General features: G+C 40.9%; 3 protein-coding genes and 1 pseudogene across 7 annotated transcripts; 1 reads left to right on the top strand and 3 right to left on the bottom strand.

The window, feature by feature from the left end:
* Positions 1-3,310: 3,310 nt before the first annotated feature.
* LOC117402747 (cysteine-rich protein 2-binding protein-like) lies at positions 3,311-7,979 on the bottom strand. 4 transcript variants are annotated; one of them, XM_034004175.3, is made up of 5 exons: positions 7,712-7,979; positions 7,155-7,276; positions 5,980-6,113; positions 5,764-5,893; positions 3,311-5,173 (listed from the first exon to the last, which is right to left on the bottom strand). In XM_034004175.3, exons 1-5 carry the CDS (start codon positions 7,977-7,979, stop codon positions 5,069-5,071), a joined length of 759 nt encoding a protein of 252 aa, XP_033860066.3. In that variant the 3' UTR covers positions 3,311-5,068. The 4 variants fall into 4 exon arrangements, with proteins under 4 accessions (XP_033860066.3, XP_033860067.3, XP_033860069.3 ...); XM_034004176.3 differs by having other exon boundaries at positions 5,769-5,893; XM_034004178.3 differs by having other exon boundaries at positions 5,772-5,893.
* A 326-nt stretch (positions 7,980-8,305) lies between these two features.
* Positions 8,306-9,586, bottom strand: LOC117402748 (protein PET117 homolog, mitochondrial-like). The gene is made up of 2 exons (XM_034004180.3): positions 9,362-9,586; positions 8,306-8,452 (listed from the first exon to the last, which is right to left on the bottom strand). Exons 1-2 carry the CDS (start codon positions 9,455-9,457, stop codon positions 8,309-8,311), a joined length of 240 nt encoding a protein of 79 aa, XP_033860071.1. The 5' UTR covers positions 9,458-9,586; the 3' UTR covers positions 8,306-8,308.
* Positions 9,587-13,146: 3,560 nt separating this feature from the next.
* On the top strand, positions 13,147-18,835 carry LOC117403192 (transcription factor Ovo-like 2; annotated as a pseudogene).
* A 1,378-nt stretch (positions 18,836-20,213) lies between these two features.
* Positions 20,214-24,468, bottom strand: mgme1 (mitochondrial genome maintenance exonuclease 1). 2 transcript variants are annotated; one of them, XM_034004103.2, is made up of 5 exons: positions 24,316-24,468; positions 22,416-22,985; positions 21,445-21,664; positions 20,682-20,814; positions 20,214-20,591 (listed from the first exon to the last, which is right to left on the bottom strand). In XM_034004103.2, the coding sequence occupies exons 2-5, from the start codon at positions 22,960-22,962 to the stop codon at positions 20,436-20,438; spliced, it is 1,056 nt and encodes a 351-aa protein (XP_033859994.1). In that variant the 5' UTR covers positions 22,963-22,985; positions 24,316-24,468; the 3' UTR covers positions 20,214-20,435. The 2 variants fall into 2 exon arrangements, with proteins under 2 accessions (XP_033859994.1, XP_058879848.1); XM_059023865.1 differs by lacking the exon at positions 24,316-24,468 and adding an exon at positions 24,031-24,207.
* Between the last annotated feature and the right edge of the window lie 37 nt (positions 24,469-24,505).

Here is a 24,505-nt window from a genome sequence, read left to right as displayed (position 1 = left end):
GCACGTCACACACTATATAAATACAGTACTACGGTATTGGCACAGAACACAATGGAGCAATACAAAAATGCCCATAGGCGTCGCTGTTGAAGCCCATATGTGGACATTGAAACAAGTATGCACTAGAAAACGTGGCCACATGTTGAAAAGGAACATGACCATATTGAACATTTGTTGTGAATGCCCTATCTGACCTTGTATGTCGCTTGTTGAAAATAGGTTTCTACTGTAGGTGTTCTTGGGAAATGCTATATCATAATATCTGACAGCAGCCTCTGACAGTAGCATTCATCAATGGTTAATATAAATGAGAGAGAGAGATGGCCCAACTGTTTATAGTGACCATTTTGATGAATCCCTGTGTCACTGCATTCCCCATGTTAAATCACCAATGAATAGTCCCTCAAGTGATTGTTATAAGCAGTCTACCCAATAAGAACCCTTACAAGCATATATACTACTGTACAATTACTTTAAGAAACTTATGCATGCATTTTTGAAATACTTGTCGTAGAATGCACTATTGTATGTAATATGAAACCCTTACTTTGTAACTGACATCCAATCCATCTGGCTAAAACAGGATCACAAATAATAATAAGAATTTCCACTTTTGCCCACAAAACCAGTCAATATTCTTTATAAGACAACAACCCCCTCAGACTCTATTTATAGTAACTGTTATTGTTATAATGTGTAAATAAAGCATTGCAAAAATCTGATAAAATGTTCCAGAAATTGCAATCATTTTTTGCTGTTTCAAGATAATACACTGAAACAGAGTGCTGGATGGGTAAACCCATTGTTCAGAAATGGTTTGTTCATGATGATAATGTTAGGGAATGTCGTACTTTTGAATTTCTGCTGATAAATAATTAAAGCGCTCCAGTAAATACTCTAACACTCCTCAGTTCGGTCTTACACTTGATCTTGGTGGAGTTTCCTTACCGCACCTAGTCAGCCCTCCTCTACTGAAATTACTTCATTCAAGGTGCTGGATAACATGGGTTGTATCAGGTAAACATTAAAAACTAGCTTCCACATTTAATCCAATATCCAAGTACAATGTAATTATTAGAACACTAAGAATAATTCTCTTTTTTCTCTTGCTTACAGTATCTAATTGGTAATGCAAGTTACCTTGTCACTGCTAAACATTTGTTTATTTGTTTTTTTGCATATAATAAAATGTTGCCCAATCAATAATTTGCAAGCTGTTCTAAAGATAACAAGCAAGTACTGTTATACGTATATGCCGTTTTGTTTCATCTGTACCCTCCCAGCAGGATTCTGTTCACTATGACTGTAGTAGACTTTTTCTCCTGGCCTGTCCAATAGAACATCTGTGGGACCAAATCGCCAGTGCCATCCACAGGACACACCGCGACCAGCCAACCTTCGCCAGCTGGCTGCAGCTGCACAGGAAGAGTGGCAGAACATCCCACAGCAGTCTATCCAGAGGCTGATCAGGTCTATGCGTCAACGCTGCCAGGATTGTGTTAATGCTCAGGGAGGTCATACCCAATACTAACTTTTAGTATTTACTATTTGTAATGTATACATTTTGACAATTTGTCACATTTCATACTGAAAACTTATCATGATTCTTTGATCTGTATTTTTGTTCACATTTTCTGTGATTTAGTTTGATATCTCTTTTTAAAATATTTGATTAAATCCATTAGACCTGAGTGTTGCGTTTCTTTTGGGCATGCATATATATATATATATATATATATATATATATATATATATATATATATATATATATAAACAAATAACTACAAATAGCATTGCTTACATACTGTTAACAACTGATACGTGTACTGTAATTTTTAAAACACTACTGTTATCAAATGTAGTTATGTCACTCATGGATTTTCACAGGAGGGGATATATATACAGTGCCTTGCATAAGTATTCACCCCCCTTGGACTTTTCCACATTTTGTAATGTTACAACCTGGAATTAAAAAGGATTTAATTAGGATTTTTTGTCACTGATCTACACAAAATAGTCCATAATGTCGAAGTGGGAAAAAAATCTACATATTTTTCAAAATTATTTACAAATAAAAAACTGAAAAGTCTTGATTGCTTAAGTATTCACCCTCTTTGCTGTGACACCCCTAAATAAGCTCCGGTGCAACCAATTGCCTTCAGAAGTCACATAATTAGTTGAATGGAGTCCACTTGTGTGCAATTAAAGTGTCACATGATCTCAGATTAAATACACCTGTTTCTAGAAGGCCCCAGCGTTTGTTAGAGAGCATATCTAAACAAATAGCATCATGAAGACCAAGGAGCTATCAAAACAAGTCCGGGATAAAGTTCTGGAGAAGCACCAATCAGGGTTGGGTTATAAAAAAATATTCCAAACTTTGAACATCCCCCGGAGCACCGTTAAATCCATTATTAAAAAATGGAAAGAATATGGCACAACCGCGACTCTGCCTAGAGAAGGCCATCCACAAAAAACTCAGTGACCAGGTAAGGAGGGCATTAGTCAGAGAAGCAACCAAGAGGCCAATGGTAACTCTGAAGGAGCTGGAGAGATCCACAGCTGAGATGGGAGAAACCGTCAAAAGGACAACTATAACCCGGACGTTCCACAAAGCTGGGCTTTATGGAAGAGTGACGAGAAGAAAGCCATTGCTGAAAAAAACCCATATCAAATCCTGTTTGGATTTTGCCAAGAGGCATGTGGGAGACACAGCAAACATGTGGAAAAGGGTTCTCTGGTCTGATGAGACCAAAATTGAACTTTTTGGCCTTAGCACAAAACGCTATGTGTGGCGCAAAGCCAACACTGCTCATCACCCTGAAAACGCCATCCCCAAGGTGAAGCATGGTGGTAGCAGCATCATGTTATGTACTAGGAAACTGGTCAGGATTGAGGGCAAGATGGATGGAGCCAAATACAGGGACATTCTAGAGGAAAACCTGTTTCAGTCTGCAAGAGACCTGGGACTGGGGCGGAGGTTCACCTTCCAGCAGGACAATGACCCTAAACACACAGCCAAAACTACACTGGAGTGGTTTAAAAACAAGACCCTGAATGTCTTAGAATGGCCCAGTCAAAGCACAGACCTCAATCCGATTGAAAATCTGTGGCAAGACTTGAAAATTGCTGTTCACCAATGGTCCCCATCCAACTTGACAGAACTTGAGCAATTTTGCCAAGAAGAATGGGCAAAAATTGCAGGATCCAGATGTGCAAAGCTGGTAGAGACTATGTTATGTGGTTCATAGAAACGTGGTAAAAGAGCCCTATTCTGGTTCTCTAAACAGATCAATAAAACAAACCACACTTTTATTATCTATATAGGTGTTATTCATTTATTTGCAAGTAAATTTGCTGATGAGCAAAAGAAGATTATATATAAAAAAATCTCACATGAAAGAAAAGGTTTTTAAAACATGTCTTGTGTAAAATATGAACAGCACTTAAAACAGATGGGTTCAAAAACAGGGTGGTGCCTGTATATTTATTTTCACAAACCTAAACAAAATAAACAAAACAAAAGCCTAACTCCACCTAGGAATGTTAACTAAACTTTGCAAGATCCCTGTGTCACTACCGGGTGGCGAGCCATGTACCGGTCACTAAAACCAACCCTTACACAAGTATTAAATACCTTTTTGTAAGGTTCCCCCTCACAGGTCTATCTGCAGGTCCTTGCCTTCATACAGACAACTAACAAAGATTTCTCACATGCTTATATACACCTGGCTGCTTGAATTACATGCAGGTGTCCCTCATTATTAGCTTAATAGCCAATCAGCCCACAAGGTATTCTGGGGGATGTAGTCCTGTATCCTCCAGGACTACATTTTCCTCCTCCTATTATGCCACAATATGAACAAGGTTTTTACTATGATCAGCTAAAATATGTTTAAATACATATCCTAGCTTTTGAGACTAGAACAGCCTCTTCTTCAGGTGAGAAGTAATGGCCACTTAACCCTCAACGATAGACCGTATTCCTTCGAATTTAATATGTACTTTTTAAACAATTTTTTTCTTCTCAAAAATAGCCTGAGTCTTAAATTTGAGTACAGTATAGTGATGGGTGTATTAAAAAGTCGCCAACAAAAGATGTGACTGCCCGAGTACACAAACAGCAACGTCACTGACTGCGGAGAAGACAAGCAAAGACGTCACCGGCCGAATACGAAAGCAGCAACGCGACTTCCTGCCGAGAAAAGACTAACCAAAACGTTACAGCACGATCTTGAATCATCCATGACAAACAAGCAACCATTTTCAAAGAAGTGCCATTAGCTTCCTGAGGAATTCCAAGAGAAGTTTTTACAATTTCTGCGTTTCTAACAAACAATACCAGCTTGGACAGACCGGAAATGCTGATCAGACCCCTGTATTTTTCGACATGTCAAGCAATACCACAGTTCACAAATTAGAAGATAAACAGGTGTGAGTAATCACGACTGGAAATGAGAGAAAGCGGCGCATAACTGTAATGCTGTGTGTGATAGCACACAGCCGCAAACTGCCTCCACATGCATAACTGAGGTTGTATCTTTGTAAATGCATCTTTCTTTTAGGTTTTATTTTGTCCTCAACTTAAAGGTGTGAAATTTGGGTTGCATCTTAAATTCAAAGGAATACGGTACTGTATGTTTAAACAAGAACAAGAACATTTCAAACCCATCTCTAAAACACTGTTACCTTTTCAGATAAACAAACGCCGCTCAACAATGCAATGTTTCCACTAGAGACTAATCTAACCCAGATTCCTAACAAAGGGCTGGTGTGTCTGCTCTTGGTTACTACACTAGGAAATCCCTGGTGTTTACTGGTTCCAGTTCTGACCATTAGAAAACAGTCTACATCTAGGGAGGGGCAATTCCGGCTTGTTTCAATAAAACAACATAGAACGCTGTTGGACATCGACTGGGAGGGCCAACTTTACCCATTCCTGGTCAACATGTCTACAGTCATTTCCCCACAAGGTAATGGTATTTGTTCAGACAATGAACCACATTATCGACACAGCCTGAGAAAGAATGCATGCCTGCACTCCTTGCTGTTGACAGGGTAGTATTTATCAGTCCAAAATGTTTTCTTCTGTCTTAAACCCAAATTTCTGGTATAACAGCATGGCAGGATTGCTGGCAGAAACATGCAGAGTAACATCCTTCCCCATACACGTCTGTGGGAAGAAAAAGAATAAGGTTAATAGGAGAAGAACTTCAGAACACATATGGATGCTGTGATCAGTGTCATTACTGACACGGAGTGCAGGGACATTTACAACGATGTGGAAGCTGCTGTAGGGAACTGGCTCCATATAATGATACTCAAGGAGCACTGCACAGCTATGGTCAAAATGTTTGCATCACCCTATAGAATTAACACATTTTGATTAATAAAGTCAAAAGAAACCTGCTGAATAATGTTATGTTGAATTACATACCGCTTTGTAGTTTTCCATATACTTAACGAAAAAAACTGACATTGAAAAATGTGACGTTTCAAAATCTAACATGAAATACTGTACTGATGTCGCAAAATACTACTCTGGTAGAGTTTTGCGACATCATTTTGTACGTTCTTTGATTACGTGATTTTAAAAGATCTAAATTAAGTTTATATATATTACTCCCCTTCTTTTCAAAGCCACTTAGCCACCTTTAGTTAGTAGATTTCTATAATTAATCAATCAAAAGATCAAAGGGTGAAGCATTTGTGTAAGAATTATGATAAAATACAATAAAATAGATTTAAATGCCTGCCTACAACCTTACCACCTTGGGTGTGGCTATCTTTAGATCCCATTAATAGGCGCCTCCAGTCTGGAACGTTTCTGTGGGGGTATGCCCGGATTTCAGCCAGCAGGCAGAATTTAGGAGGTTTGTTGTCACTGTCACGTCTGTGTACACAGAAAGAAAAAGAGCGTCAGTTCAGAAAATACATTTGTCACTCAAAGCAACTGCTTGATAAATGCTTGGACCATACCTTATGAATGGTTTCAGGGTGCGTGATGTGTATGGACTGCTGATGCAGGGGTCTACATCTGTATCTGACCCCATCAAGCCATGCCAAAATGTGCCCACGGGCTGATGAAATCCTTTTCTGTTGGACAAAGTAGTCTGGCGGGGGGGGGGGGGGGATATACAAATTATACATGTGATGCCACAGAAATAGTTCAATACCTTTTTTGAAAGCATTTATTTACATTGTTTTCTACCTTTTTGAGTTATTGTGGAAAAGTAACTGAAGGTGGATAACAACCACCCACTGGACCATTTCTCTGACTATCTGAGCCACACTTCAATCCTGAACATTTCTCTGACTATCTGAGCCACACTTCCACCCTGAACGGCTCCGTAATTTTCTGTTCTAAAGAAAACAAGATGGCTAAAATCCTATATTTTGCGATTATAATGCATGATTATTAAAACCTTGTAAAATGGTTTCCATGAATATGATGGTTTGTATAGGTGGGGGCAGCGGTCCAGATAAGCTGCGTACCTTAAAAAAATCAGAAATACGCACTAAATTAAAAAATACGCATAGCAATTTTGCTGCGCAGCTTGTCTGCCTCCACTAAAACTTCCACTAACAACTACATCTCCCAGAATACAATGTCTTCAGTTACTAGGAAACTGTACACAAGAAAAACCAACCCAACAAACATTATCCAGTCTCTGGCTAGCCCTCTTGTCTTTTACGTAAGTGGGATATAAGCTTGTTTGAACAGTGGTTAAAGCCAGGAAAGAAATGCAAAAGCGGAGTTTAAATCTAGCGCCTTTGTAATTGATGGAGGTTTACAAGGTGATGATGAAATTGTTTTTGTTACTGAAAAAAAAAAAAAGTCGTTTTTGCGGTTTAAAACGAGGAATGAAAAATGACATATTCCTGAATGCCAAAGCTATCCCAGAACACTAGTCGACTGGCAATCAGTTAAACTAATACACCTGTTCGTAATTTAACAAGACAGGCAGGTATAAAAGGACAGGTTTCAAAGACAACAGCTGTCTGTGGAAAGGAAAGGAACTGTGTGTAGACCTGAATGCAGTGTATGTTAAAACAAAGTATATTAAATCTGTGACGTGTATATTTAAAGTCAGTAAACCGGATTAGCATCCGACTAATCCTGTTAAATTTAGTTAGCAATCTTAGACTCATACCTGTTGCCAGGTCAGCCTCATTCTTTCAAACTGTTCTTTGCCGTCTTCTGCACAGTCAGCACAGGTAAACTTGAAGAAGTTGTCGCCTTTTAGGTAACTGGGCTGTTCTCCCCTAAGCTGGCCTGGGAACAAATCAACCACCATTATACAGCGCTAAAGCAGTAATCGCAAACTCCAATGTCCGAGTGCTGAAACTAGTCTAGCTTTTTGATCCAACCAGAGTCATGGAAAAAAAAAAAAGTGCCACTAGCTGGCAGACCTGTATTTTTCTCCCTGTTCCAGAAAGCAACGCATACTTAAAAACTAACACTTGTAGAACCTGGTTGGCACAAGAATAAAGTGGCCTGTTTGCAGCACTGGGGTACATATCCCTATGTTTAAGTCTAGATGAACATATTCGTTTTTAGTCACACCAGAGATTATCCTCTGTAGTTAGAATTAAAATCAACAGTCAGTGACTAATTAAACTTTCAGAAAAAAAAGTAGAATGGCTCAAACTGATATGCAACTGGAGTCTTTTTTTCCATACCTTCTCTGTATGATGACACTTTGCTTACCGGCAGGTATCCATTTATGACACTTGTCACAGTACAAGGAGATCTCCTCAGTCCAGCTGGTATCTCCTTCATCCTCAATGTCACTGTTGAGTGAGTCTCCACTCTGGTCATGGGAGAGGTCCACTGAGACCTGGTCCTCCCACTCCACAATGAGGAGAGTCTCCCCCTCTACCTCCCCTTCCTCCACGCCCTCGGAGGCAGAGGTCCACGTCGTGTCATCGTCCACCCGCTGGCTTCTCAGTCCTCTCAAGTCTCCACTGTCATCCATCACTTCTAAACCTCAGGAAATTTCTACAGCACTGTCCACACCCTGAGAAAAAAACAAAGCCAGCAAACACACTTCCTGGCCTCACACACTGCTGCATTTCACCAAACCGTTTTTTTGTTTGTTTGTTTTTTTTCGTTTTTTGGGTAGGGAACTCTGTGTCCCCGATTAAAAAAACTTTCTTTAATGAATGCGAAAAATATCCTTTACAAGTTGAAGGAACAACAAACAACTCTGGTCCAATGCTGCTTGCTAGAGGCAGTTTTGCTGGATGGATGGAGATGGTTGTTTCCAGCACAGCAATAGCAGGTGTGTATTCTATCTAGGTCAGTCTAGGAGGTCTGTGTGCCCGCTGCTCTCTTCTCCCGCTCTGTTTCAAGCTCCCTGGTGAGGCTGATTTGTTCTTCTAGCTGTCGCAGATTCTCCCTTTTACGAGCCTGTCTCTCAAGATCCCTGATGACACCTTCATGCAGTCTCTGTGAAGAAAAATGTGGACCAATTAAGTCCGATTAATATCTACAGACATCAATATCGAACAGAAGAAAGAAAAGGTCAAGGATAGTTCAGAAATTAAATATTCATCAAAAAATACGAGGAGAAGAGATGGGGATTTCTACGCTTTGTTATTAAAAATAATCTAATACTAGGATGTCCTAATCAGCTTTTTGTGACCCTTAGTTGCATGCAACTGATATAAGTGTGCTAAATGAATCCATGTTGGTGGATATCCTTCTGGTGTTTTATTTTTTCTACTGGTAATGCTTTTAAAACCACTTCCTTGGCTGCACTGTATACACCTTCACTTACATGTTGCCACATTACCAATGCATTGCTATTGGTGTCTCGGTGAGCAGTACATATTACCTATGCAATATTGGCAAAATACAGAAGGTTCTTTACAACGAAAATGTCAAATGATAATACTGAATACTTTTTTTTTTTTTTTTTTTTTTTTTTACTAAGGGAGGAGTATTTTTGGTACTAACCTGTCATCTCAAAGATCTACAGTACCTCAACCTATATCGCATCTTTACAGTGTGTTCATGGGAACCGACTATATTTTTATAGTGAAGTCAGTTTTACATTTTTCTATATTTTAATTATGTATTAAAACTCAAAAGTAACGCAAAAGTAATATGAAACCTTACACAAAGCCATTTCTTATATCGTCACCGTGTTTCCTAACCGGACATCAATAAAAGTCACTCCAAGGTCAGAACACATTCGCTACCACTTTGCTAGTTTATTGTTTGCCATTTCGTTAGAAGCTTTATTACGAAACCATAAACAGTACTATTAACACAGCGCTATTCTTAACATTAGGACGCCTTTGTCTCCAGCACAGTAAAAGCCCTTGACTGCCTTGAGCGGATTTTTTCACATACCTCTCTGTCCAGATTCTGCTTGACATGAACTCCAGTCACCGTTCCCACAGTAAAGACCAAAGAAACACCCAGTACTACTTTGGAAACTGTAGACATAACTACAAGCTTAATAGTGTTTATAACACAACACCAACAGCGCTAAAACGATGCACTCCAATGGTACACATGAGTAGCATATACATGCCAATGTGTACTGTAGACCTAAATAACCTACGGTCTCACGCAGTCTGCACCAATCGAGTCTGGAGTAATCGAGTAATGGGCTTGGCAAGATTGCGTTTATCAACGTTTTGGATTATTTGAAACGTAAATATTTTTTTTGATGTCAGAAATGATGAAAGCTAGACCAACATCATTTTAATTTGAATCTCTAAACCATGTTAAATTACTAATACCGGCAATTACACAATACATTCCATTCTAACTAATGAGACAGATTATTAAGTGCAGAACTACGGGGGGTAGGGAGTTTGTTGCTGCCGTTTACACCACGAACTGCTTAAATCAAGGTACCAGTTATCATTCATAAGTAATTTTCCAAGTTCATTGGTACTGCCAAAATGTTACCCCTTTTTTTCTTAACAGCTATACATCCCATATAAAAATACTATTAATAATGTCCAGAAATACTACTCAAGTGTTTTTGGAAGGTACTATAGTATTTTTATATGGGATACTCTTTGCTTCCTAAATATCTTGGTATCCATGAATAGATATTGTAACAAAGGGCTGGCGCTGGGACTTTGTTTGTGTGGGTGTCAGTGCTTGAACTGTGCTTGCACTGACCTCAAGCCGCTTTGCAGAACTGTTGCACAGTCTGCAACTGTGCTTCCAGCGCGCGCAGGAATGATTACAGTGCTGCAGACACCGTTCCCCTATACTGGAGTATCGGTACAATCTTGCACCAGCGCTGATCTCTACCAAGGCTCCCGGGGACAATTACATGCACCTGGCAGGAGCCTGGGAGAGTGGGTCTAATAGCAGTCTCTGATTGGTTGAAGTTAGTTAACCTACAATGTTGCAATATTGTAAGGGTTGTGGGATATAAAAGAGGCAGTCTGCGTGCTCGCAGGCTGGGAGACTTGTAACCTGTGACCTGTCTTGCTGAGAAGTATTGTTGACCTGTGTATCTTGTGCTTTTATGTAAAATAAAAGTGATTGCTGCTTTTAAAGAACTCCTGTTTCACGCTTCTGTTCTCACCAAGGCATTACAATATCTACAGTAGAACTTACAAACTGACTCCTGGTCAACCAAACACAGCTCTTGAACCTGGGAAACAAGTCTCCTGGGTACCGTTGTAAATAACATGAAGATCCAAGTCTGGGGATTTTACCAGTTAAACACAGCTCTCCTGGCTTATTTTCTTAAGACTATTCCTCATGTTATTTGCACTTTATTAATGCATTAAACATACCTTAGATTATTGACGTTTACAGTTACAGACGTTCAGTCTTATAAACATTACCCATTCCTAATGTGTTCGTAATACAGGTGTTCTACTGTACATGAAAATTATTTTAATGCACCATCCACCTCAAACAGGGCAGGTGTTCTGACAATCTGAGCTACCCAGTAGTTTAGTAGCTCAGATTATCAGAATAGCCTGAAAAACTGCGATACCACTCAGAATGAGCTACCCTAATTAAAAAAAAAGTATAGCGGAAGTTCATTCAAAGGCAGTAAACTATACCCTGAGAAGCTTGCAGTCTATAGTGTCTATACATGTTTTTGAACAAAATATGTTTTTTAAAGGATTTTTAATACTATAAATCAGGTGATGCTTTGCAATGCGTCTGCGAGTTAAAGTCCGTGGATCAGAGGGGGTGTACACCGGTTCCCTTTCAATTCGAAGACGACCACCAATGACATTACATATGGGATATGTCTGCCCATTGGGTAGGTATCGCTGAGCTCTCTATAGCAGAGCTGCCGATAGGCCTCTTCCTGGGATGATGCACTCGGCCCCACCCACTGAGGGATTAAAACTGTCATCCTGACGAAGTCATTTATCTAAGACCTCTGTGTTGAGCTGAGCGTGTTGATAGAAAAGAGCTTCTCGAGACGAATTGAGTCGATTCTATTTCCCTTGCAATTGTGCTGAAAGCTGACTCGCTGCTTTCCCAGAATCAATGACTTTGAAAAGACAGAGCCTTTTACCTTCCTGTCTTTCAGCGGCCTCCTCGCTTGCGTGGTAGGCCACTCTTTGTTATCTGTCTGTCATGTGTGAGCGACTGCCTGTGCAGTCACCTGCGAGTGATTGTCTATTTCTTTCTTGAGAGTACAGGGGCCAGGCCTTGCCGTAACCCTGCTGTTGAGTGACCCTTCAGCCTTGCTCTCCTTCACGGGGCTAGGCCTTGCCGCATCCCCGCTGTCAAACAGACCTCGCCTGCTGCGTAGGCCTGCCCACCTCGGTGCGTCAGGCCTTTGTATACAGTGTGCTCTCCCCTATCTATCTATTCTACCATGGTTTTTTGCTGTCTGCTTCAACTTGCCCACCGCGGCTTCGGCCCTTGCGTCTCCCTGGTGCTGCACGGTATACGGTGCATTCCAAGCAGGCGAGGGACATTATGGACATCAAAGCCCAGATGGCACCCGGAACCAGGCAGGTTCCGGCTATGGGTCTGGCCCCTGAAAGGGACCACTGGTTAGCCCTAGGACTATCAGATGCGGTTGTGCGTACATTGCAAAGCACTAGGAGAGACTCCACTAGGTCCTTGTACACCTATAAGTGGAGGTATTTCCAGGCTTGATGTCTGGCTGGAAGCCATGACCCCATATCTCACCCTATGCCAGTCATCTTACAGTTTCTGCAAGAACTGCTTGATGCTGGTAGGCCACCTTCCACTTTGAAGGTGTATCTCTGCATGACCAGGTAGATTCAGTGTCTCTAGGTGTGCATTTCTTGGCTTCCCAATTTCTTAAAGGCGCTCTGTGATTACGCCCTCCCAGGAATACTCCCCGAATGGAGTCTTAATACTGTACTGGAGGCTTTTACGAAGGCCCCGTTTGAGCCCATACACTCCATAGAGTACCTGTCTATGAAGACAGCCTTCCTCATGGCTGTGCACAGCTCCTGCATGCGTATTTTGGAGGATGGCATCAGGGTGTCTCTGTGCACCAACCCTGCTTTCCTCCCCAAGGTGATCACAGCCTTCCACAGTAATCAGTCTGTGGAACTGGAGTCCTTCCATCCACCACCGTTTGCTTCAACGGAGGATGAGAGATTTAATTTCCTCTGCTCAGTGCGGGCATTGAGATGCTACATGGATAGGACAAGACCTCTGCATCAATCTCACCAGCTCTTTGTCTGTCACAGGTCATGGACCCTAGGACAGCCCCTCTCAAAGCAGCGTCTGTCACGTTGGATTGTGGACACAGTCTCGACTGCGTATGATGGTGCTGGCTTGCCCCCACCTGGTAGGGTAGCCACACACTCCACTAGAGGGTTGGCTACATCTTGGGTCCTCTTCAGATGGGTCTCAATGTCTGATAGTTGTACTGCGGCTAGCTGGGCTACGCCGCATACTTTCTCCAGATTCTACCGCCTTAATGTGGTAGATCCTGCCCTGCCTTCATTAGGCAGGGCAGGGTCCTTGAGGGTGTAAGCTCACACCACTAACCATTAGGTTATGCGGTTCTAATGCATCCCTCATGCTGCCGTTCCTTCACCCTCGCGACGGCTCTGGTATACATTATCCCATACATAATGTTCATTGGTGGTCGTCTTCGAATTGAAAGGGAATGTTAGGTTACTTACCGTAACCCTGGTTCCCTGAAAGAGAAGATGACCACCAACTGCGTGGTCGAATCGTTCGCCTTCATGGGTTTGATGGAAAATGAGACACAGCTTCCTCAGTTTTATTCCCCCGGTGGGCGGGACCGAGTGCATCATCCCAGGAAGGAGCCTACCAGCAACTCTGGTATAGAGAGCTCAGCGATACCTACCCAATGGGCAGGCATATCCCATACATAATGTTCGTTGGTGGTCATCTTCTCTTTCAGGGAACCAGGGTTACAGTAAGTAACCTAACATTATTTTACTGGCGACTGTAAATTTGGTAGTTTACAATATTTTTCTGTAAATCTGTACAGACATATACTGGATGAAAATAGTGTTATCTCAATAGTGGTGAATTAAAAAAAAAAATACTAAAATAAACCTAGTAAATTATTATATATTATAATGATTTCCATTACACGAGAGTAGATGTTAAAACTTCATGCTGATTTGAACTCGGCTCTCGCCAAGATAAGCACCAACTAAGACGTAGCTTTACAGTAAACTAATGTGATCCATATGTGTCTCCCTCCATTTACGTTTCCTTCCATATGATGATGTAGATATCCTTCTGTCTGGTGTTAATGGCTGAAGTGTAATGCTGGCTCCAGGGATCAGCTTATTTTGCCTCCCTGGCGCATCAGCACACACAACGGCTGCGATGCTGGCTCCGGGGATCAACCAAAGTGCGGCCTCCCCAGCGCATCAGCATGACAACCGTCTGGATTGAGCTAAGTAGGGTACATCTCTGGGGTTTTCAAGTGGGCACCTTCCATCCTCAGTGTTTCGTCGACTAGCCCACGACACCTCAAGAGGGCTCGACGGTGATTCTGGCGTCCCAGCATCACCCCCCTCCGTCCCCCACTCAACTCAGCCCAGCTTACTTACCTGTCCCCAGCCAGAATCTTTCCGTCTCAACCACAGCCAGTTGCTGCTCCTCTCTGCTGCTTCAGATAAGTTCTTCACTGTGCGACGCAACTCTTGGCCACTGAATCCGACGTCTCTGAGAAACCGGGTTGTAGAGTGTGCCACAAATCCTCGACAACCCACTTCCACTGGGTAAACCCGAACTCTCCATCCTCGCTGTTCCGCTTCAGTGGCTAGTTGAGCATACCGCAGTTTCTTCCTCTCATACGCCTCATCTACAGCATCCTCCCATGGCACTGTTAACTCTACCAGGTTAACAAGGCGTGCTGATCCAGACCACAAGACAATATCTGGTCGAAGGTTAGTGGTGGCAATCTCAGGTGGAAAAATAAGCCGTTGACCAACATCTGCCAGCATATTCCAGTCTCTAGCAGCTTCCAGTTGTCCTGGGCGAGGATTGGTTTTAACACCTTTTCTTGGTGGTTGCTCTCCTGGGCGGAGGAATGTTGTCTTTTGTGTGTAATGTTTTGATGGAACAGGTGGCAACTTATTGGTCATGTTACGCTTGTCTTCCAATGCTAAGGCCAAACATCGCAGCACCTGGTCATGGCGCCAAGTAAACCGTCCTTGGCTAAGAGCCACCTTACATCCTGTCAAAATGTGCCTTAATGTTGCAGGTGATGAACACAAAGGACATGAGGGATCCTCTCCTACCCAGAGGTTTAGGTTCTGTGGTGATGGGAGAACATCATATGTTGACCTGATGAGGAAACTGATCCTGCTCTGTTCCATTGACCATAGGTCTTGCCAGCCAATCTTGCGTTGTTCCACACTCTCCCATCTCATCCATTCTCCCTGTTTGGCCTGGGAAATGGCCTTTATACACCTCATCCTCTCCTCCTGCTTTTGCACCTCGTTGACTACCAGCTTCCTCCTTTGAGCTGGGGCCGCCTTGTGCCATGTAGGAGGAGTTGAACTGAAACCAAGACCCCCTCTTCCATGCTGAACTTGCCCCATGATATCACCAATTCGAAGGGCAGCCTTTGCATCTTCCACAGCTTTCTTTGCCGCCCACTTTCTTCCAGTTTTCAACACAGGTGCTGCCTCCCTTACGCATTTATCGCGTGACTCTACTAATGTCATTTCCAGTCTGACCTTGGCGCACTTAAACTCCTCGGTTAGAGCAGAGACTGGTAGCTGCAGTATTCCTTTACCATAAAGTCCCACTCTGCTGAGGCAGCGTGGAACTCCCAACCATTTCCTGATGTATGAACTGATTAAAGCTTCCAGCTTCTCTACTGTTGTCAAAGAAACCTCGTACACAGTCAGTGGCCACAGCAACCTCGGCAGTAGACCAAACTGAAAGCACCAGAGTTTTAGTTTACCTGGTAGAGCGCAGCTGTCTATGCTCTTCAACCCTTCCACTGCTTGTTGTCTAACTTCTCCCACACGAACTGTGTCCTTTAGATCCCCGTCGTACCATCTCCCAAGACTCTTCACTGGCTTCTCAGACACTGTTGGTATTGCCTCACCATTAATGAAGAATGTTTTATCTACTACTTTGCCTTTAATTATAGAGATGCTCCTTGATTTAGTGGGCTTGAATTGCATTCGTGCCCATTCAATGTTATTGGTTAATTTGCCCAATAATCGATTAGTGCAGGCTACTGTTGTAGTCATGGTTGTCATGTCATCCATATATGCTCGAATTGGTGGTAATCGCATTCCAGAAGCCAAGCGCTCTCCTCCTACTACCCATTTTGATGCCCTAATGATTACTTCCATTGCCATGGTAAAAGCCAGTGGAGAAATGGTGCATCCTGCCATTATTCCAACCTCTAGGCATTGCCATGTAGTGCTGAATTCTGAAGTTGAAAAACTGAATTGCAAATCTCCAAAATAGGCTTTCACTAAATGTGTTATTGTCATCGGTACACTGAAAAAATCAAATGCTGCCCAAAGTAGTTCATGTGGCACTGAACCATATGCATTAGCCAAATCCAGGAATGTCACATGGAGCTCCTTCCTCTCCTTTTTAGCTGATTGAATTTGTTGCCAGATCACATTGATGTGTTCTAAGCAACCTGGGAAACCTGGAATGCCCGCTTTTTGTATTGAAGTGTCAATGAAGCAGTTCTTTAATAGGTAAGCTGACAATCTCTGAGCAATAATGCTGAAGAAAATCTTGCCTTCTACGTTTAATAGGGAAATGGGACGAAACTGACTGATGCTTGTAGAATCTTTTTCTTTAGGTATAAAGACTCCACCTGCTCGGCGCCATGCTATTGGTACAACCTGTTTTTCCCATGCCACTTTCATCAATTTCCACAGAATTCGTAGAACTCCTGAAGCACTCTTGTACACTCTGTACGGAACTCCATTAGGCCCTGGAGATGATGAAGCCCTTGCTTTTTTCACAGCTTGCTCTATTTCTTTCCACTTAGGTGCACAGTCCTCCATTTGGTATTCTGGTGGATTGATAGGTGGGATGTCTGACGGAATTGACATAGGCTCCTGCCTTTTTGAATCTGTATGTGTTTCCTCCAAATATCTCTCCAGCTCAACCTTAGATGCTTTTAGTGTGCCATTCTTCTCACTGGTGAATAACTTCTTTACAAATTTGAATGGGTCTTTATAAAAGTTAGCTCTCGCACGCTCCTTCTTTTTGTAGCGTTTCCGTAGGCGCTCAGCTCTGCGCAATGTTGCAAGCTTATCTTTTATGACCTTTTGTAAGAGATTGAGTCCCTCCTTCTGACTTTGTTCTGCTCTTCTCCATTGGTTCCTCAGCTGTCTCCTTTCTCTAACTAAGCGTTCAATCTCCTGCTGCCGTCTAGACTTTCCAGGAATAGTTTGTACTTTTTTCAACTCCAAACCTCTCACTTCCATATGCGTAGATGATGTCCCCAAATTTATCCAGCTTCTTTTCAACTGTATATATTTAAATGTTAATTTTAAAGTTAACATTGCAATATATGAATAACAGTCCAAACGCAACATATAATAAATGACTAATTAAGCACCCCCCAGATCGCCTGGTCTAATGAAGGCAATATCTTGGGAACTCTTATGCTCAAATTTGATTTGCATGAGAATTTGTGAAAAGGCATTTTAGATATAACTAGTTAATATATGATATGTCATGTGGATAATATACTGTAGGGTGATGTGACACTTATGTCCTTTCCATACGTGTCTTCTAGGTATTGAGTTGTTGATTAGTAAATTCAAGTACAAGACTGTTTACCTTCTATACTCCTGTCTATATTATGTGGTATTCTTTTTTTTTTTTTTTACAGTACAATTTGGCATGTCTTAACAATTGTGTTTGTTTTTCTGGGATATTAAATTAAATGCACAACTACTAGGACTAAAATCAAGGTAATAACATGATTATTATTATTGTTATTCACCTACACTTACCAAAACCAAACGGACCACTACTAATAATAATATACATTAAAATATGTTATGTACCTAAACTAAGCACTTGTCTTTTTTTTATATCTATAATGGTAATTATTATTTTTTGTATTCTTGTATCACTGGGTTTGGTGTTAACTCCATCCTCAGGATAATGTGTAAACCAGTCTAACAGAAGGTTTCACAATCCAGATTACTACTGATCTTGGATTACCTAATGTCACTTTTGGTGAGGTAGTCTAGCTCTAGTGTTATACAGACTATCATTAAGCAGTAAAACCAGCCATCAGCAGTCCCATGAAGAGAATCTAATTGTGTAATGCTGATGTATGCGCAGCGACCATTGACCCACATTGCTAAGGGCCCTCCAGACATGTAGGCAGAGATGAAAAAGGTATTAGTTTTAAATAATAAGTCTGACCCAAACAGTGCTCAACACCTTATGACACGAAACGTCAGTCACACTGCATCCACTGGCATGAGCTGGTCAGTTGAGTTTGCTGCCCTATATTTAGGTGTCTTGTTTCTGTGCATCTATTGTAGTTCACAACAGGCTCCTGCAGTGCTGACAAGCCCTTCACACGCACCGTGTGCAGTAAAGCGCTCCGCAAGCAGTGCTCAACCGGCATTCTCAAGTGCCACCGCCTGGTGAAGAGCCACCTGTGCACCTTCTGTGGGAAAGGATTCAACGACACCTTCGATCTCAAGAGGCACATCAGAACCCACACAGGTCAGCAGCTCTCATTTAACTACAGTATCCCCGGGCTTTACTGCAGTATGCTATTGTAAAACCACTAGCAAGGTGCGGGAAAGCACAGTAAAAGCACTGTATAGCATAGCTAACTATAGCAAGCAACTGTGATATGGCATGGTTCAAACTTGTTGTTTAAACTCAGCAAAATTAAGTTCTATTCATAAAGCATGTACCACCGTGCTAAAAACAGACTGCAAGAAATACTAGAGCATGTAGATTAAACATCTAATTTTTTACCTATCTATCGATTCATTCAAAACAGATCAATACGCTATTATAGATCCATAAGATTTTTGTAAGTGAAATTTGTTGCAACTGTTTTGCAGGCATTCGTCCTTATAAGTGCGAGATCTGCAGTAAAGCTTTCACACAACGCTGCTCTTTCGATCTTCGAAAGATCCACGGGATGGAGCAGAGCTTTGCCTACAAGCAGCAGCAGGACAAGCTGTACGTCTGTGAGGAACGGGGGTACACGGGCGAGAGTCACAAGGCCCTCTACCTGCACCTGAAGGCCAAGCATCCCGTCAACGCACTGCTGCAAGAGTTAAAAAACTGTCTGCATGCCTGCAGAGCAAGCTGAAACAGGTGCTCAGAACTCAAAAATCAGCAACAATGAGGACTGATAGAGGATGCCATTCAGTACTGCATCTGTAATTAAACTGACTTTTTTTCTATAAATGTAGAGGGTTGTATTACATACATTTAACCCCTTATGGTACACAAGGAATTGAGCGATTGTTGAAACGGTTTCTTAAAATACTTTTGAGAGTGCCTCGAGCATCACGAGGAAACTGACCATTTGGATGACCAGATCCAACCTGTCAGTACATTTTAAACCCTGTTTCGTGCACCTCATTGCAAATATATGAAAGTTAGCATCATTTTATTTGTGGCACACATATCTCACTTGTACCAGGGACAACCAGGTTATTAACTGTATGAATACCTTTTTATTACCAGATTTTAAACATGATGCTATTAAAAATAATACAGGTATTTAGTAATTACTGGATCCAGCTGCTAATAAGTCTGTATTTTATATATTTTTAAGACATATTAACTTAACATCAATTTTTCTGGGAATATGTACAGAATCTGTAAATTATTAAATAGAGTATTTTGAAATGAAAATTACTGGTACTTGCAATGTCAGCATATATCTTGGGCCTGCTATCTTAGGAACACCTTCATTCTGAGGATGCATCTCTTATACCAGTACAGAAGGTGTTGCAACACATCAAATTCAGGAATGTTTTAATACCAGGAACTGAATAACAAGTATGCACATTTAGGTTTATCCTTTAATGTATGACAATAGTATGAATCATTTTTTTTTATGGAAAGGTTCCCACTACAAAAATCAATAAATAAAATATTCACAAGCAAGAAACATCAATTATGAGAGGTACACAAGATTCTTCGCACCTGACTGAACGGATAACCCCCTATGGTCCTGTTTGCACTAGCAAATCTCAGAGATATGGTCTTTCACAGGTTTCCTCTGGTGTGCAAGGCTTTCAGATGAAAAATCCTTCATCTTTGGAATCACAAATACTGCTTTAGTTAATGTTTTTTTTTAAATCTTAAGCCAAAACACATTTTGTTTATGTGATTTGTCAATGAATAGTGCTATATAGGTGTAAAATAATATTGTAAGATTAAGAAGTAGTTCTGCCATCTTTACCTGGTTTAATCAACAAGGGAAAAAAAGAGGATTAATCAGTTGAAATTCTGGAGGAAATACTGAAAAAATAAAGCAAGGTAGGACACTCCTCTGCATCAGTCAGTCACCACTGACTTAATTCTGAGTTCGTGCTGACCATACATTCAGAAGTTGTGTTCTGTGTTGCTTATTGTCACAGTGGGCACAGCATAGTTTTCCTGGTTGCTGTCAGTCTTTAAAACAGTACTTTTTAAATTCTACTAAATATTGCTTCTAGCCATTTTATGGTAATCTGACACAGCTAACTGTTCAAGGCCTTATCTGCTGCAGTCAATATACCTTGTAGGTCACAACTGGTGGATTGAAATATGACAACTTTATAACCATTTGAGGGGAAAAAAAGAAAGAGCAAAACAAAGATGTTTTTTATTCAATGAAATATAAAAAAGTTTCTTTTTTTAACTTATTACAACACAAAAACAATAATCTGCAACACAGATGTCACACATCATAAATCAAAAGAATACAGATGGAAGACTTTTGTTTAAGAAAAGACCCAACACTTATTTTGTAGCTAAGCGCCTCTCTCAATTAGCCAGCGTTATCTTTCCTCCCCTTTCTATCCATGTACTCCTCTAGTCGAAACAGCCACTTATTCCAATACTCGAGGCAGAGGTCCGGGTCCATGAAATGTGGGTGTGCTGGAGAACCGTCTTTGTAGGCAACCACGATCAGCCCATTTTCCACCTGCAAGAACAATAAAAACATATACAATTAGAAGAATAACCAACTACTGTAGTTGTAAAACATGGTCAACCCGTTTGTATTAGTACTAACCAGAAACCCATAGTTGTCATCGCTGTTCATGGCACCAATATATGCTGCAACTTGCAGAGGGTTATCGAAAGTGTTCCTCAACAAGGGCTTTGGCTTTTCAGAGGTCTTCCAGTCAATAATACATAACTTTCCACTGTAAAGTCACATATAAAAATACTTTAGTTTAAAACAGTAACAAAAACATTAGTAGTATTTATTTTAACTCAGGGTTTTAATAGATTAATGATCAATCACACCCGTGGGCTTTGATCAACTAAACTGGTCTTACTCAGTGCAGTATAAAAAAATGCTGAAAAGAAATCATGAAAAATGGCAGAGGGCACTTCTAAAGACCTTGGCAAAAGGGCAACTGGAATGTATACCCCATATTTCACAAGCAGTTTATCCCATCATCTTAGCTGAGTTCTGTTGCTTTAGCACTGAATTATCCCTCCCCCCCAAAATCTGTCTTTACCTGGTTTTCAGCTAGCCTATAGATCCTTACTGGTGATAACAGAATTCCTCATTCCATTCAAATCACGTGACAAGGTTACCCTTCAACTCTGCTGGTCGAGGCGGGACCAGCAGTCACACGGTCACGTGATTTCAATCGAATGAGGAAGTCGGATCAGTGCCAGCATGTATGTTTGCCAGGCAATCTCAGCATGACTGCAAACATCACCAAAAAAACCAAAAAAAACCAAACAAACAAACACTATTTAAATGACTTTTAAGCTATTTACTCTAAGTGTGGACCCAGCATAGTCTTTCTTCAAGTTCTTACCGATACTCAGCTACACAGTCCACAAGGCCAACGTAGCTCAGAGACTGGTGCTTGACTGCGCTTTCGATTGCCCGCACACCTCCGACGTCTGCCAAGACATGCTGCACGCTCTGTATATACCCACACACGTCCACGCCTCCCTCCTCCTGTTCAGCAACCTCCGCTGACTTCAAAATAGCCTCCAAAGCCACATGGAAGACGTTTCCTTGTTTAAAAAGGTCTAGGAAACATCACCAAGACACACATGGATTTAAATATTGTTTGAATTATTATTATTTTTTTAATTTAAATCAAGTATTTATCTTCCTTGGAAAGTTATAAAATATACAATATATATACACTATCTATCTATCTATCTATCTATTTTTATCTATCTCTTATGATTGATTGTGTTAAGATAGGACGACAAAAAAAAAAAAAAAAAAAGATTGACCATGACAATGCATAGCAGTAGAAGCAAATACAATTACATTATTTTTATAGGAATTATGTTGGCCAAACGGTACTCTAACATACCAATAAATTTATAGAAACAATTCACAAGTGGGTCATTCAAGCTCAGGTCAGATAAGGTTTACCTCTCCTGTATAACAATTAAGGACATAAAAGCCATTCTAAATGTCTTGTCACATACGATAAGACACCTCCGGAACCAAATCAATGCATCACAAAAAACAAGAAAAGTATCAAAATGTATTTAATGTTGGTTCTCTTCACAACTGAATGCAACAAGTACCACTGGAATGTGCAGTTTTTACTGTTGTCATTTAGGCAGGGATGGAAATAAAGCTCTGTACACTGTGGGCGAAACTACTATGCAACAGGTGGCGTGTCATTTCGATTATATCTTACAAGACCTTTACCAGTATGGGCTGCCCTATTGGGCCTTTTATCTGTGATTTGATTCTTAGAAGTCGTTATGGGGTGCTACTGTATGGGGTGAATACAGCTTAGTCTAACAATTGACTTACTTGCAGTATATTGACTAAAACCCTCTTCCCCGAGCTCTGCGATCATTTTCTTTCTCCACCTCTCCAAATAAAAGGCCTGCTCCAGAGGCATGGTCTGCTGCAGAATGCGGGTCACGCTGGGGATGTACGATCTTCCCTGGCCTCTCTGCAAAGCAAACCGGAGCGGCGCTTTCAGTGCAGCTTCCTGGGTCTGGTCCAATACCTTGCCAGGGTTTAGCAAAGGAGCTGCATTTTTGGGGGCTCTTGGCACAGAGCCCTCTGCTACAGGCTTGGATCTGATAACTGGTCCATATAACTTCCTGTCCTCTTCAGCTAAGCTCGTTGGAGTCTGTGAGCTGACTTTTGATGACACTACCGAACGCACCAAAGAGGAGTATTTCTCCTGGTCGACACACCCATACAGGTTCTTATTCCGGGTGTTCCAGAAACATGAGGTTGACAAGCACACAACTGGGACTGATCTATCTTGCTGCAACAACCCGGTAATGAGTCTCCTTGGCCCTCCATACTGCACTGTATGAGTCACCAACTGCTGAAAGAATGTCATCCTCCTGTTAATTTTTCTTCACCCTAAATAGCATTGCAGGAAACAATGCAGAGTCAACCTCATATATTTATATTATATATAAAAAATACACACACATACACATACAGTGCCTTGCAAAAGTATTCAGACCCCTGACCAATTCTCTCATATTACTGAATTACAAATGGTACATTGAAATTTCATTCTGTTTGATATTTTATTTTAAAACACTGAAACTCAAAATCAATTATTGTAAGGTGACATTGGTTTTATGTTGGGAAATATTTTTTAAGAAATAAAAAACTAAAATATCAGGGGTCTGAATACTTTTGCAAGGCACTGTGTATATATATATATATATATATAGCATTGGTAAATGAACAGAGAAGAACATTAAACAGCAATAAAATCAGTACAGTTTAACATCCCTTAATATTAAACACATAACGTACTACTTCATGGTGTTTGTAATCATTCTAGATTCTGTTACTCTAATAATGAACTGTAAAATGTTTTCTCTAAATCATGCCTTTACATACATAGGGTGACCAGACATCCCGGTTTGGCTGGGATCTTCCCTTTTTACTATCAACTGTCCTCCAAACACACACACACACACACACACACACACACACACACACACACACACACACATATATATATATAAAAAATCCTGGTTTACAACGGCGCCAGATAGCACTCCTACGTTCATTAAATAAACAGTCGCCAATCATAATATGGTCCAGAAGAATATTTTTCATTTAGGTCACTATAATAAATTAGACGTAGGCAAATTTAAGGGTAAAAAGAGCAATACATATGGTTATAACATGAAGTTAAAAGTGACCACCAATTGGAAAGCTAAGGTGCAGTGGTTGTGTAGCAGAGGTTATTGTTTTATTGTAAGTTTAATTTGATAAAGTAATAAAAAAAAATATTCAAATAAGAAGCATTCTTAAAACACACACCCACACACCAGAACATGTTATATTCTTCCTCATGGGAGGGGGCGTTTGCAGTTTACTTTCAAAAAAATGAATGACCATGGCATGACCATGGCATGACCAAAGGCCCTTTCTCTTAACTTACCTTCTCAAAGTACCTGGTAATTAATAATTAACTAGTGATTGCGAACTACCCACATCGTAAGTAACGTAACAAAGATTAGAATTGTGCATTTTGACACATTTAAGTTACTGACTAACTAACTAACGTAAACAACAATACTGACGTGACGACCTTACAACAGACCTATCCGTGCAGCAAATAAACCGTTTCCTGTTGTTTTAACTAATTTTTTTTAACAAAAGTAAATAAGTGAGCTAAACTCTAAGTAATAGAATAACTCGTTTTTTAATACACTTTTAATCTTACCCTTTTAGGTTCGCGCCAGGACCACACAGTGCAAGTTCCGTCCACTCGGCATCATCGTGTGGTGCCACGGGGTTTGTAGTTTTACAAGACGCGCCGGAATATAGCAAACTACGGATCCCATAATTCAATTGGACGCCTCGAATTGTGCTTGTGCTTGTGTTCCTTTTAATCCTAACCGTGTTGCGTCCCC

The sequence above is a fragment of the Acipenser ruthenus genome, chromosome 5 (assembly GCF_902713425.1).
Source record: "Acipenser ruthenus chromosome 5, fAciRut3.2 maternal haplotype, whole genome shotgun sequence".
NCBI lineage: Eukaryota > Metazoa > Chordata > Actinopteri > Acipenseriformes > Acipenseridae > Acipenser > Acipenser ruthenus.
The sequence above is the reverse complement of the archived record's forward strand: the minus strand, read 5'-3'. Positions and strand labels throughout refer to the sequence as shown.

Bases quoted from the DNA above. Each gene is read 5' to 3' on its own strand.
- LOC117402747 (XM_034004175.3), bottom strand. From the start codon at position 7,979: ATGGATGACAGTGGAGACTTGAGAGGACTGAGAAGCCAGCGGGTGGAC. The intron at 6,114-7,154 runs GTATGAGTCTAA...CCCCCCCGCCAG, and splicing joins TGAGGCTGACCTGGCAACAG to ACTACTTTGTCCAACAGAAA. The intron at 5,894-5,979 runs GTATGGTCCAAG...CTGTGTACACAG, and splicing joins ACCCTGAAACCATTCATAAG to ACGTGACAGTGACAACAAAC.
- LOC117402748 (XM_034004180.3), bottom strand. From the start codon at position 9,457: ATGTCTACAGTTTCCAAAGTAGTACTGGGTGTTTCTTTGGTCTTTACT. The intron at 8,453-9,361 runs GTATGTGAAAAA...TTTTCTTCACAG, and splicing joins AGCAGAATCTGGACAGAGAG to AGACTGCATGAAGGTGTCAT.
- mgme1 (XM_034004103.2), bottom strand. From the start codon at position 22,962: ATGACATTCTTTCAGCAGTTGGTGACTCATACAGTGCAGTATGGAGGG. The intron at 20,815-21,444 runs GTAAGAACTTGA...GTGACTTTACAG, and splicing joins GACTGTGTAGCTGAGTATCG to TGGAAAGTTATGTATTATTG. The intron at 20,592-20,681 runs GTTAGTACTAAT...TTGTTCTTGCAG, and splicing joins ATGACAACTATGGGTTTCTG to GTGGAAAATGGGCTGATCGT.